General features: G+C 41.8%; 1 protein-coding gene across 1 annotated transcript in view; it reads right to left on the bottom strand.

Moving 5' to 3' along the window:
• CRISPLD1 (cysteine rich secretory protein LCCL domain containing 1) overlaps positions 1 to 12345 on the bottom strand; it is an 88520-nt gene that overhangs the window by 20060 nt on the left and 56115 nt on the right. Inside the window, exons 10-12 of the mRNA XM_030190176.1 lie at positions 10495 to 10538; positions 7334 to 7406; positions 177 to 252 (exon numbers count right to left, since the gene is read on the bottom strand). Coding sequence (XP_030046036.1) covers positions 177 to 252; positions 7334 to 7406; positions 10495 to 10538 — 193 coding nt within the window. The remainder of the gene's footprint in view (positions 1 to 176; positions 253 to 7333; positions 7407 to 10494; positions 10539 to 12345) is intronic.

Genomic DNA, 12345 nt, shown 5'->3' with positions numbered 1-12345 from the left:
TGGTGGTTAACCTTAATATTAATGCATGGCCATTAACAGGAAAAATGAAAAATTGGTCAGTTTCCTGCTGTACTAAAAAAAGGCCTTAGCACACAGGAAAAAAACCACGTAAGGGTATATTAAGACCGCTTAGTAAAAAGACCCAATATCACTTATACAATGCAAAAGCTACTTACATCACTGTATACGTAGGATCCAATCACACGTGCATAGTGTGAGTTTGCCTGCAGACAATTATGAGGACAATATACCCTGAAGATTAGAAAAACAATTTACAATGTTAATATTTTTATAGTGTTTTCTATGACACAGTGTTGACTCAATGAGGGTAAGTCTATAAAGGGGCCCTATTTGGAGCCTAGTCTATAAAGGAAAGTTGGTATCTACTTGGCCTTTGTACAATACTTAACATAATCAGGAATATATGCTTGTATTTGCTTAGGCATGAGCACTTATATCAGCTATAGAGCTGGTGTATATGCCTGCACCTAGATTCAGGAGATTTTGTGTGTAACTTATATTCTACAGGTTTTTATTTATGTTGAGGGGCATTTTTGATATGACATCTAAATCAGAATTTGGACATTTTCCACAAAATGACCATTTCCTAGATGTTGTTGCGCTCAGTGTGCCTATATTTTTGAAAAATGCATAAAATCAAGCCTTTGGAATGTAGGAGGAGCCAGCATTCCTAGTAAATTGGCCACTCATTTATCCCAAACATAGCGGTGGGGCACCCTAGGAGGTGCAGCTGTGGACTTCACATAAAAGGTCCCAGGTACACATCTCAATGTTACCCTCTTGTATTGTATGGGGAGCCCTCCAAATCCCACCAAAAACCTACTGTACCTCACTGTACACCACTACAAAAGCCCTTATGGCTGCAGGTGTCACCTATATCTGAGTAGAGTAGGTTTTTGGTGAGTTTTGGAGGGCTCACACCTTGCACCACAAATGTAACAATTAGAGTAGACTATGGTCTGGGTCCCCTTCTCTACAGTGCATTTGCACCAACCACTAGGCTACCCCAGGGACCTGCTTGTTGTTCTAATAGGACTGCCCATAGCATGTGATGCTGTACTGTTTCATTCCCATCTTTGGGAGGTGGGAGGGGGTTAGTGACCACTGTGGGAGTAAGGGGGAAGATCTTGCCTTAATCCCTTCAGTGGTCATTTGGGGCACCTTTTTGTGATTTAGTAGTGATAAAAACAGGTCTAGACCAAAAACAACTCAATTGTAGCCCTGGATGTTTTTGTTTTGTTCCATTATGACTGAAAAACATGCAAGGAATGCCCAAATTCTACCTCCATCATGCCCCTCTGTGATTTGAATGCACTGTGGATGAACTACATTGCAAAACATGAAAATGGGTTTCAAAACTAGCAATTTGAATGTTTTGGCAAGCAAAACGTCCAAATGCCGCTTTATGGCACTTTTCTTTTTTTGAAAATCAGCCCCTTAAAATACGTATAGCCCACACTAGGCTGAGGGACAAAATCAAAAACATACATAATGTAAAACACAGACAACAGGATATATATTCTCCATCCAGACTCCCCCCATGTGAATCTCTACATTCTGGATATCAATAGTATTACCTCCAATATGTACAACATTTTAACTGTATTAGGCATGGATTAGCGTCTAACGCAGCTTAGTAAAAGGGCACATAGGTACTACCATTTTGATTAAATATTCTTATATCTTGCTAACTGTTCTTTCATTAATGTTCCTACATCGTCACCTTTGAGGAAGGGATTTAGTTCAAACTTCAACTTAGAATTCCAAAAACTAAGCATCTGGCTTTGCAAGCTACTGATAGACACATCAAGCCAGATTCAGTAAATGTTGCCCAAAGTTTGGCACCAGAAAAATCCATGTTAAATCAAATTCTATAAAGGGCACTCCGTACCAAACGCCCTACATAGAATAGTGCTTAGCGCCAATCCCCAAGCCCAACTTTGGGCATGAGGACTTATGCCTGCTGAAACCTGGTGTAAATCCTGACATGCAAGTTGGGAGCACAACCCAGGAATTCTATAGCATGTCACCAAAGTTTTGGAATGCCCATGTCCCGCCCATGCCCCTTCCATGACCACATCCCCTTTTGGGTTGTCTGCAAGACACTTTGGGCACATAGTTTTATAGAATAAAGCGTAGACAGATGCATGCATAGGTCCAAATTAGTGCCAATTAACATCAATAATTCATTAACAGCTCATTAACTAATCAATTTGTTCATGCATTTATCCTGCATGCCCAAATTTGGGCAACCTATATATAGAATCCAGGGGTTTATAACTGCAAAGCCTTTGTTCTACATATTCACACAAGATTCGCAAGGAACTCACATGTTAAAAGGCTCTGCTACTAAGAGTGAACAAGTTATGCTTGGGATCCTATCATCTGTTCTAAGGCATTTGTACTCTTTAGGAAAACTTATTTATTTCTTTTATTAGGATTTGTTTACCGCCTTTTTGAAGGAATTCACTCAAGGCGGTGTACAGCAAGAATATGTCAAATATAAGCAATAAAGAATTACAGCAGTAAATATATTCAAATAATGCAAAGTATGGCGTGGAGGGGCATAATTGAACGAAAACGTCTATCTCCATGGGCGTTTATCTCCGAGAACGGGTCCGTGAAGGGGCGGACCGAACCGTATTTTCAAAAAAAATAGACGTCCATGTTTTATTCGACAATTTGTGAGCTGGGCGTTTTTGTTTTTCAGTGATAATGGAAAATGAAAGCGCCCAGCTCAAAAACGAATAAATCCAAGGCATTTGTTCGTGGGAGGGGCCAGGATTCGTAGTGCACTGGTCCCCCTCACATGCCAGGACACCAACCGGGCACCCTAGGGGGCACTTTTACAAAAACAAAAAAAAAGGTAAAAGAGCTCCCAGGTGCATAGCACCCTTCCCTTGTGTGATGAGCCCCCCAATCCCCCTCAAAATCCACTGCCCACAAGTCTACACCATTACTATAGCCCTAAGGGGTGAAGGGGGGCACCTACATGTGGGTACAGTGGGTTTGGGGGGCGGTGTGGAGGGCTCCCATTTACCAGCACAAGTGTAACAGGTGGGGGGGGGATGGGCCACGGTCCACCTGCCTGAAGTCCACTGCACCCCCTAACAACTGCTCCAGGGACCTGCATACTGCTGCTAGGGAGGTGGGTATGACATTTGAGGGTGAAAATAAAAAGTTGTGAAACATCATTTTTTGTGGTGGGAGGGGGTTAGGGACCACTGGGGGAGTCAGGGGAGGTCATCCCCGATTCCCTCTGGGGGTAATCTGGTCATTTGGGGCCTTATTCGTGAAAAAACAGGGTCCAGGAAAAGTGCCCTAAATTCTAGCTACAAACGCATACTTTTTTTCCATTATCGGCGAAAGGCACCCATCTCTCCTCGGCCGATAACCACGCCCCAGTTCCACCTTCGGCACACCTCCGACACGCCCCCGTCAACTTTGTACACTTCCGCGATGGAGTGCAGTTGAAAACGTCCAAAATCGGCTTTCCATTATACCGATTTATTCGTTTTTGTGAGATAAACGTCTATCTCCCGATTTGGGTCGAAATCTAGGCGTTTTTCTCTTTCAATTATAAAGGTGGATAGTATACTACTTACAGTGTCAACACAATATGTAATAAAACATTTTAATAGATAGCGTAGGGTAGTATCAAAGATGAAACTTACAGATATGTAAGAGAGTAAGAGGAATTAGAAAATAAGGGGATTAATTTAAAGAAGGTTGCACATGAAGTCACAGAGGTACTTAAATATTATCTTAGCTAGGGTAGGAGTGGATAACCTGACCTGCTACACTATGGCCTAGTGGTTAGGGTAGTGGACTTTGGTCCTGAGGAACTGAGTTCAATTCCCACTTCAGGCACAGGCAGCTCCTTGTGGCTCTGGGCAAGTCACTTAACCCTCCATTGCCCCACGTACAAATAAATACCTGTATACAATATGTAAGCTGCATTGAGCTTGCCATGAGTGGGAAAGCGTGGGATACAAATGTAATAAAAATAAAATAAATATGCAGCCAGTGCCACTCCTTTATGCGTGAGACTAGCAAGTTAGTTACTTCTTCCATTAAAGACCTGGTTGAAGAGCCAAGCTTTAACCTGCTTCCTGATGTAGAGATAGTCTTGTGTTAAGCGAACCCTGTCACGGAGTGCATTCCAGGAAAAGGCTCGCTTGTATTCAATTATGGTCGCCGCATCTCAAAAAAGATATAGTGGAATTAGAAAAGGTGCAGAGAAGGGCGACGAAAATGATAAAGGGGATGAGACGACTTCCCTATGAGGAGAGGCTAAAGCGGCTAGGGCTCTTCAGCTTGGAGAAAAGGCGGCTGAGGGGAGATATGATAGAGGTCTATAAAATAATGAGAGTGGAGTGGAACGGGTAGACATGAAGCATCTGTTTACAATTTCCAAAAACACTAGGACTAGGGGGCATGTGATGAAGCTACAAAGTAGTAAATTTAAAACGAATCAGAGAAATTTTTTCTTCACTCAACGTGTAATTAAATTCTGGAATTTGTTGCCAGAGAATGTGGTAAAGGTGGTTAGCTTAGCAGAGTTTAAAAAAGGTTTGGATGGCTTCCTAAAGGAAAAGTCCATAGACCATTATTAAATTGGACGGGGAAAACCCACTATTTCTGGGATAAGCAGTATAAAATGTTTTGTACTTTTTTGGAATCTTGCCAGGTATTTGTGACCTGGATTGGCCACTGTTGGAAACAGGATAATTTGCTTGATGGACCTTTTGTCTGTCCCAGTATGGCAATACTTATGTACTTATGTGGGTATCACAATGTGTAATGTCCTTTGGAGAGGGTGTCCTTTGGACATACTCCTTGGGAGGACCTTAGGGTCCTTAGCAAAACATTGCAAGTATTTCTAAGATTATGAATCAGTTACATTTCGTTAACACTAAAGTCCACCATCGACCTCCTCTGCATTAATGCCAGGATTATCGAAAGCCTTGAGCTGTTCCAAACGGTGATCTAAAAATAGCACTGGAACAGCGCAAGGTTTTACCACCCCTATGATCAGAGATAATAGCACACAAATGTATGTACACTATTATTTCTGATCGTAGGGTAAAGTGCGGGAGGATTGTGCCTGAATCCTCCTGCACTTATTTGACAGGTCTAGGCTGTCAAAAGCCCAGACCTGTCAAACACAGGGCCTGGAAGTCCGTGGGACCACCAGACCCCAAACAGCATGGCCCTGGTGGCCTAGTGCCTCCACCAAACCCCCACCCCAAGCCAGTGACACAGGGGCTGGCAGTCTGGTGGACCTCCAGCCCCCTGAGCCCCCGATACAAGTTCAGGGTGGCTGGAGAACCGATGGATCTCCAGCCCCTCTAACCCCGTTAGCATCCCCCCAAGAAAAGCCCTAGTGGCCCAGTGGCTCGCAAATCAAGCCCCCCCCCCTCCAACCTAGTGGTCTAGCAACCCTCTTCCCCACCCCCTGTACCTTTCTTGGAGGAGGCAGGTAGACTTACTTCTCTTCCAGCAGTGCCGCCTCAAAAATGGCGGCACACAGCCCTCTCCAGTGAATCCCATATGATGTGAAGCCCTGCCAAACGTGATCTTCTAATGTGGGCAGAATCCATCTAATGTCCATACTAATGCAAAATTTGTATAAGGCGCACATATCTTAAGCCTGTTGGGTGTATGCACTACACCCGGCAGCCATTATATTCCTCATGTGGTGTTTGTTCAAATTCTCCAAACATGATATAATGCTGGCGGAATCCATCTAATGTCCTTATCCACCCTCTAGGAAGTGCCTTTGACCTTAGGGTAGCAGTCTGCTTGGGTGAGTTATTACTCTGAGAATTTCTATCTTATTAATTATTGATTGTTTAAAACCTGGTTTGTTGTATTTCAATTGTTAAACTGTAGGAAGCACACGACAAAGTATTAATGTGAAGAAACAGTGTGTTTTAAGTCTGTAAAATGTATTGGATATTTTCCTTTCTTAATTATGTCTGAAGTGCATTTCTCCTGTTTGGCCAGCAGATGGTGCATGTTTGTACTTAAAGCTGTTACAGAGGACTGACTTCTCTTTCTTTTATTTGACACACAGATAATAGGAAGTGCCTTTAGTGATGTAACCAGTTTTTATTTGAAACTTGGCTGTTCTGGGCTCTGATTGGCCTGGAGTTTTGAAATTACCCAGCAGATGCTGGCTGTTGAATCAGTCTTAGCCTGGAAGAAGAGAGAGACAGATCTCTTTGCTAAGGCTGTGTGAACAATTATATGTCCTGGTCTTCCCATGTACTGTTTAGACAGTATATAGATGTTTAGCTTTCTAATTTATCCCTTTTTCAGTTACTGTTTGCTATTTGCACATTTTTGTTCCACTGTTCAATATTTTTCTGAGAATAAACACAATTGTTTATTCGTTCTGCCTGTCTGGACTGATAAAGAATCCTGGTGGCTTGTGCGTTGGGTCTGTGAGTGCTTTATGGGAACTGAGGGACCACTGGGAGTGTGACTCCAGTAACCTAGAAATCACTAGGAATAATTTGAAAGAGGGAGACTCACCCAGAGGTGGTTGTGGCCCAGTCGGTGGAAGGAGGGTGCTAGTATTAAATTGGAAACAGCTGTACTGGCAGATGCAGGGTAGGAAATGACAGCAGATAGTCGGCAATGAAAAGGAATAGAGGCAGAGCAGTAGCAGGCAAGAGCCTCCTAAGGTACCCTATTCCTCTGCTGGTATGTCTATGTAGCCAGTGTACTAAGAATGCTGCCCCCCCCCCTCCCCCAATACATCCTAATGGCTTGATTTTATATTTTTTTCACTTGGATTTTTTTTTTTTTTTTTTTCAAAAATGGTCCAAAAAGATAGACACACTGAACACAACAACATCTAGCAAATGACCATTTTCAAAACAAAAAGACACTTTTCTGGTTTGAAAATGGCCATGTTTGCTACTGGATTTTTGGGTGTTTTCTGCAAAATGTCCAAAGGCGGATTTAGATATCATATCAAAAATGCCCCTCTATATCTTCTTTCATTTGGTCTATACATTGATTTGTACAGTTTGGTTAACCTGGAAGTTTCGGGCTTTAATGTGCCTGAATTGTTTAGCTTAAAATGCATAAAATGATAAATGAAGAGACACACCTGAAAACATGACTTGCATTGACCCCCAAGAAATGGAGTTTCCTATTTCTGATCTAATCCCACAAAAATGATACATTTGAGTACAGAAACAGAATGAAAATTAATTTCAATAAAGATGATATCGACATATCCCAAAATATTTGTTCTGCATTCCAACAAAGCATGAGATAGTACAAGATTGATATCTACCTTGGACAGTGTGATGCAGGTTTCTGAAATGGACACAGCTGCTCCACTGTTGTTTCACATGTAACAGCTTGAACTACAGACAAGAATGCACATAAAAATCAAGCACAAAATTAGAGGTATGCTGTCAAACTACTGTAACTATGTCCCTGGTTTTCTGTGGATGTTCATGGGCAAAGTCTAAAACAAGTGTTAGAAAATTTTGTGACATGAGACTTTATGGATAAAGTAGTGTTTAAATGAAAAAATGGAGGCAACAGACCATGAAAGAAAAGGCCAAGATGACAGTGAAGTGGTCTTAAAAACAATAAAAGGTAAAACCATTGTCAATTGTTGTGTGAACACTTCACTTTATTAAAAATTCGAGAGAATGAGAAAGTGTTCACAGAATAATTGATAACGGTTTTATCTTTTTTGGTTCTTGAGCACTTACCTTCTAAAGTAGCATGCATGACATATTTATTCACTTGAATATAAGTGATAATAAACATGTATTTTTTCTTGTCTGTTCATCTTTTATTGTCATGAGATTCTACAGCAAAAGTAATGCATTTTGGTTTTATCAACTCTTAACATGCACAAAATACTTTTTAATGAAAAGATTTATATAAACCTTTGCTTCATAAATTGTTTTTCAACCTTTATGTGTTCAAAAATTTCTTTTCCTGTTTTTCATTATTTCTTTTTCCCCCATTAATTTCTTATTCTTTTCAGTTTTCTTTCAAATTGTAATACATATTTTTCTAGTTTTCTTTCTTCTCTTTTGCTGTCTTTCTTTTCTATTATCCTATTCTATCCTTTCTCCTTCTCCTAAAGGTGACCACTTACTTCTCTTCAATATTTTCTCTTTTCTCCATGTTTTTCAGAATTTCTATCCATTCTCTTCAGTGCTATGCTGGGTTGGACCAAAGTACCCAGAAAATTCTAAAGAGGAGACCTTTTCCCTGTTGATCACACCCAGAATAAGAGGCAATGGTCTCTCTGAGAAGTCTATCCCTTCTGCTTCTCCTCTTTGTATTCATACTTCTGGTATCTTCCTCATGTCTCCACCCCTAATTCTTTTTTTTGTTTATTTTTACCTCTTCCACCTATATTATCTGTTTCCTTCCTTTCCTTTAATTTCCTTTTCTGCTTTCTCCCCCTTCCTTATACCTATTCCATTTCCTCTCCTTATTACTACTACTACTACTACTACTACTTAACATTTCTAGAGCGCTACTAGGGTTACGCAGCACTGTACAAATTAACAAATAAGGATGGTCCCTGCTCAGAAGAGCTTACAATCTAAAGGACGAAATGTCAAGTTGGGGTAGTTGAGATTTCCTAAGAAGAGGTGTAGTGATTAGGTGCCGAAGGCGACATTGAAGAGGTGGGCTTTGAGCAATGATTTGAAGATGGGTAGGGAGGGGGCCCGGCGTATGGGTTCAGGGAGTTTGTTCCAAGCATGGGGTGAGACGAGGCAGAAAGGGCGAAGCCTAGAGTTGGCGGTGGTGGAGAAAGGGTACTGAAAGGAGGGATTTGTCTTGAGAGCGGAGGTTACGGGTAGGGACGTAAGGGGAGATGAGGGTAGAGAGGTAAGGAGGGGCTGCAGATCGAGTGCATTTGTATGTGAGTAGGAGAAGCTTGAACTGTATGCGGTATCTGATCGGAAGCCAGTGAAGTGACTTGAGGAGAGGGGTGATATGAGTATATCGGTTAAGGCGGAAGATAAGACGTGCGGCAGATGTCTGGATGGACTGAAGGGGGGATAGATGGCTAAGTGGGAGGCCGGTGAGGAGTAGGTTGCAGTAGTCAAGGCGAGAGGTAATGAGAGAGTGGATGAGAGTTCGGGTGGTGTGCTCGGAGAGGAAGGGACGAATTTTGCTAATGTTATAGAGGAAGAAGCGACAGGTCTTGGCTATCTGCTGGATATGCGCAGAGAAGGAGAGGGAGGAGTCGAAGATGACACCGAGGTTGCGGGCAGATGAGACGGGGACGATGAGGGTGTTATCAACTGAGATAGAGAGTGAAGGGAGAGGAGAAGTGGGTTTAGGTGGGAAAACAATAAGTTCAGTCTTGGCCATGTTCAGTTTCAGGTGGTGGTTGGACATCCAGGCAGCAATGTCGGATAAGCAGGCCGATATTTTGGCCTGGGTTTCCGCAGTGATTTCTGGTGTGGAGAGATAAAGCTGGGTGTCATCAGCATAAAGATGATAGTGGAAACCATGAGAAGAGATCAGGGAGCCTAAGGAAGAGGTGTAGATTGAAAAAAGAAGAGGCCAAAGGACAGATCCCTGAGGAACTCCAACAGAGAGCGGGATAGGGAAGGAGGACGAACCATGAGAGTGTACTCTGAAGGTACGATGGGAGAGATAAGAGGAAAACCAGGAGAGGACAGAGCCCTGGAACCCAAAGGAGGACAGTGTGTCAAGAAGTAGGTTGTGATTGACAGTGTCAAAAGCGGCGGATAGGTCGAGGAGGATGAGGATGGAGTAGTGACCTTTGGATTTGGCGAGGAACAGGTCATTGCAGACCTTAGTGCCGTTTCTGTCGAGTGTAGGGGGCGAAAGCCGGATTGAAGCGGATCGAGGATGGCATGAGAGGAGAGAAAATCAATGCAGCGGCTGTGAGTGGCGCGTTCAAGAATCTTGGAGAGGAAAGGTAAAAGGGAAATGGGGCGGTAGTTGGAGGGACAGGTATGGTCAAGTGATGGTTTTTTGACTATTTGTCTGGATGCCTTCTTCAACCTCCCCTTTAAATCTCTATCTCCTGTCTGCCGCTTCCATCAGTTTACACACATGTTCCCACCTCTAAGATCAGGGTAGTACTGGCAGATGCAGGGTAGGAAGTGACAGCATATAGTCAGCAATGAAAAGGAATAGAAGAGGCAGAGCAGTAGCAGGCAAGTTTCCATCAATCCATGTTAAGGACCAACTTTGTGGTGGTTTCTGTAGCAGCAGAACCACATATAATTAGGAAACATGACTATGCTTTTCAAAAAATACATCATACATTATTGAACAGATTTGTTAAAATGCACTACCACATTAGTGCATGTGCTAACATGTATTAATGTATGTTATTTACCATGTCTTATTTTATGTAATTGGACCTATTCACTAAAGAAGTAATGCACTTTAGTAACTCTAACCTAATATTACCTAGTAAATAAGCAAGGCACTTACATGATACTTTATCAACGGTGAAGGAATTGGCAGATCGATATTTGCTAAAGAAAAAAAACAAACAAAGAAATTCATAATTGAAAGGTTTCACTGTTCTTCAAGTTCTTCTAACTATACAGCATGTGCAATACATTGGAACTTGACATCTACCATTAAATAAAGGGGTCCTTTTACTACGCTGTTCTAAGAAATGAACTTACCCTCAAATTCTATATATAGCACCTAAAGTTGTGCGTGCTTATTTGGCTGCATGGCCAAATTGTGTGCACAACTTAATTGAACAACAAGCCAATCAGTGCCCATAATTGGCAACAAACAATTATGAGCACAAATAGGCAATAATTAGGATTTACGCACATATCTGATCCCATAATGGAATGTGCCTAAATCCTATCATGCATAATAATTTGGGGGCATGTTTAGGAGCATTCCTTGGGGTGTTCCAAGATTTTATGCGTGTTGGTACAGAATCATGGCTAAATGTACCTAACTTAAGTGCCAGTATTTAAGCCTGCATATAGCAGGCCTAATTGCAGCTACATACAGTTAGGCACAGCTTAGTGCTAAGCGTGATTCTATAAAGGATTCATACTCTTTATAGAATTGCACTAAATGCATTTCATTTTTGGCACTGATTTTTAGGCACAATTTATAGCATTTACCCCTTAGTGTGTCCTTACACAGGTCAATAATGTCAGCGCTTTAAGGCCTTCTTTTACAAAACAGCGCTAATGATTCCTGCATGGCAAATGAGAGGAAGCCTATTCAACTCCTATAGGGGCTTAGAATTTTCTCTCAGCATGTCTCTAGATAATGTTAAACATTTAATATTGTGGCTAAACTCCTTGAAATCATTGCAATGCACCCCCGTAGCCAATGCTGTTAAGAAGATGGCAGCTCTTGACTATTTTTCTCCAGAACAGACAATAAAGGGCAGATCCCGAGTGTCTTATATGCCCAAGTGATCATGCCTTTTCCCGATAATGGCTTCCCGGCAAAGAGGCTGGAAAATTAACTTACCAAAATGGCTTCTCTGGCAAACCAGTAAAGTTCACAAAATGGCCACATACTTACCAAGATGACTATCACCTAACATTAGCCAACTCCAGATGTCCACCTCTCATCAGCTGACAACACCCAGATGGCCAACGACCTATCTGCCGCCATCACAAAGATGGTCACTGACCTGGCAGCAGCCACTACCTGTCTGTATACAACCTGTTCTCTTGCTTCATGAAAACTTGATAGCACGGATATTTTAGATCATAGTTATATTATTTATTCTTTTGTTGGATATTTCTTCCTTAAAATTTGTATTAATATACCTTACAGCTTCTAGACATAGACTTTGTAACTTGATAGTGCTGCCTACTAACTGGCTGATAAAGGGAGAGAGCCTGAACCAACCAGATTCAAAATTCAGTGTGTTCCATAAAAATATACCTATGAGGGTGAACATCAGTAATAGTCTGTAAAACCCAGGAAATTCTTATCCAAGCAGATGCCAGAAACACATGACACAGCCCACCTGTCCACACTGCCAAACAGCTAAGTGACACCCCATGCTTCTTTAATGTATGGTAGGCTAGTTAACGTCACCATAGCATATTATAACCCGCAAGTTTGCCCAAGTATTTCCAGCAGAGGGGAAGGTGGGGTTTGGTACACCAAGTGTGAGCCACATGTCTCCAAATTATCATACAAACTGCGAGCCATGAGGAACCAAACTGCAAGAATGACACTCCTAGTGCACACAGCATAAAAATATCAACAACATTTACCAACACAAAATATCAACAACATTTAACATGTTATTTCATGTCATCTTGAACCAGAATTGATTGGAAAAAG

Source organism: Microcaecilia unicolor, chromosome 1, assembly GCF_901765095.1.
Source record: "Microcaecilia unicolor chromosome 1, aMicUni1.1, whole genome shotgun sequence".
NCBI classification, from domain to species: Eukaryota; Metazoa; Chordata; class Amphibia; order Gymnophiona; family Siphonopidae; genus Microcaecilia; species Microcaecilia unicolor.
The sequence above is the reverse complement of the archived record's forward strand: the minus strand, read 5'-3'. Positions and strand labels throughout refer to the sequence as shown.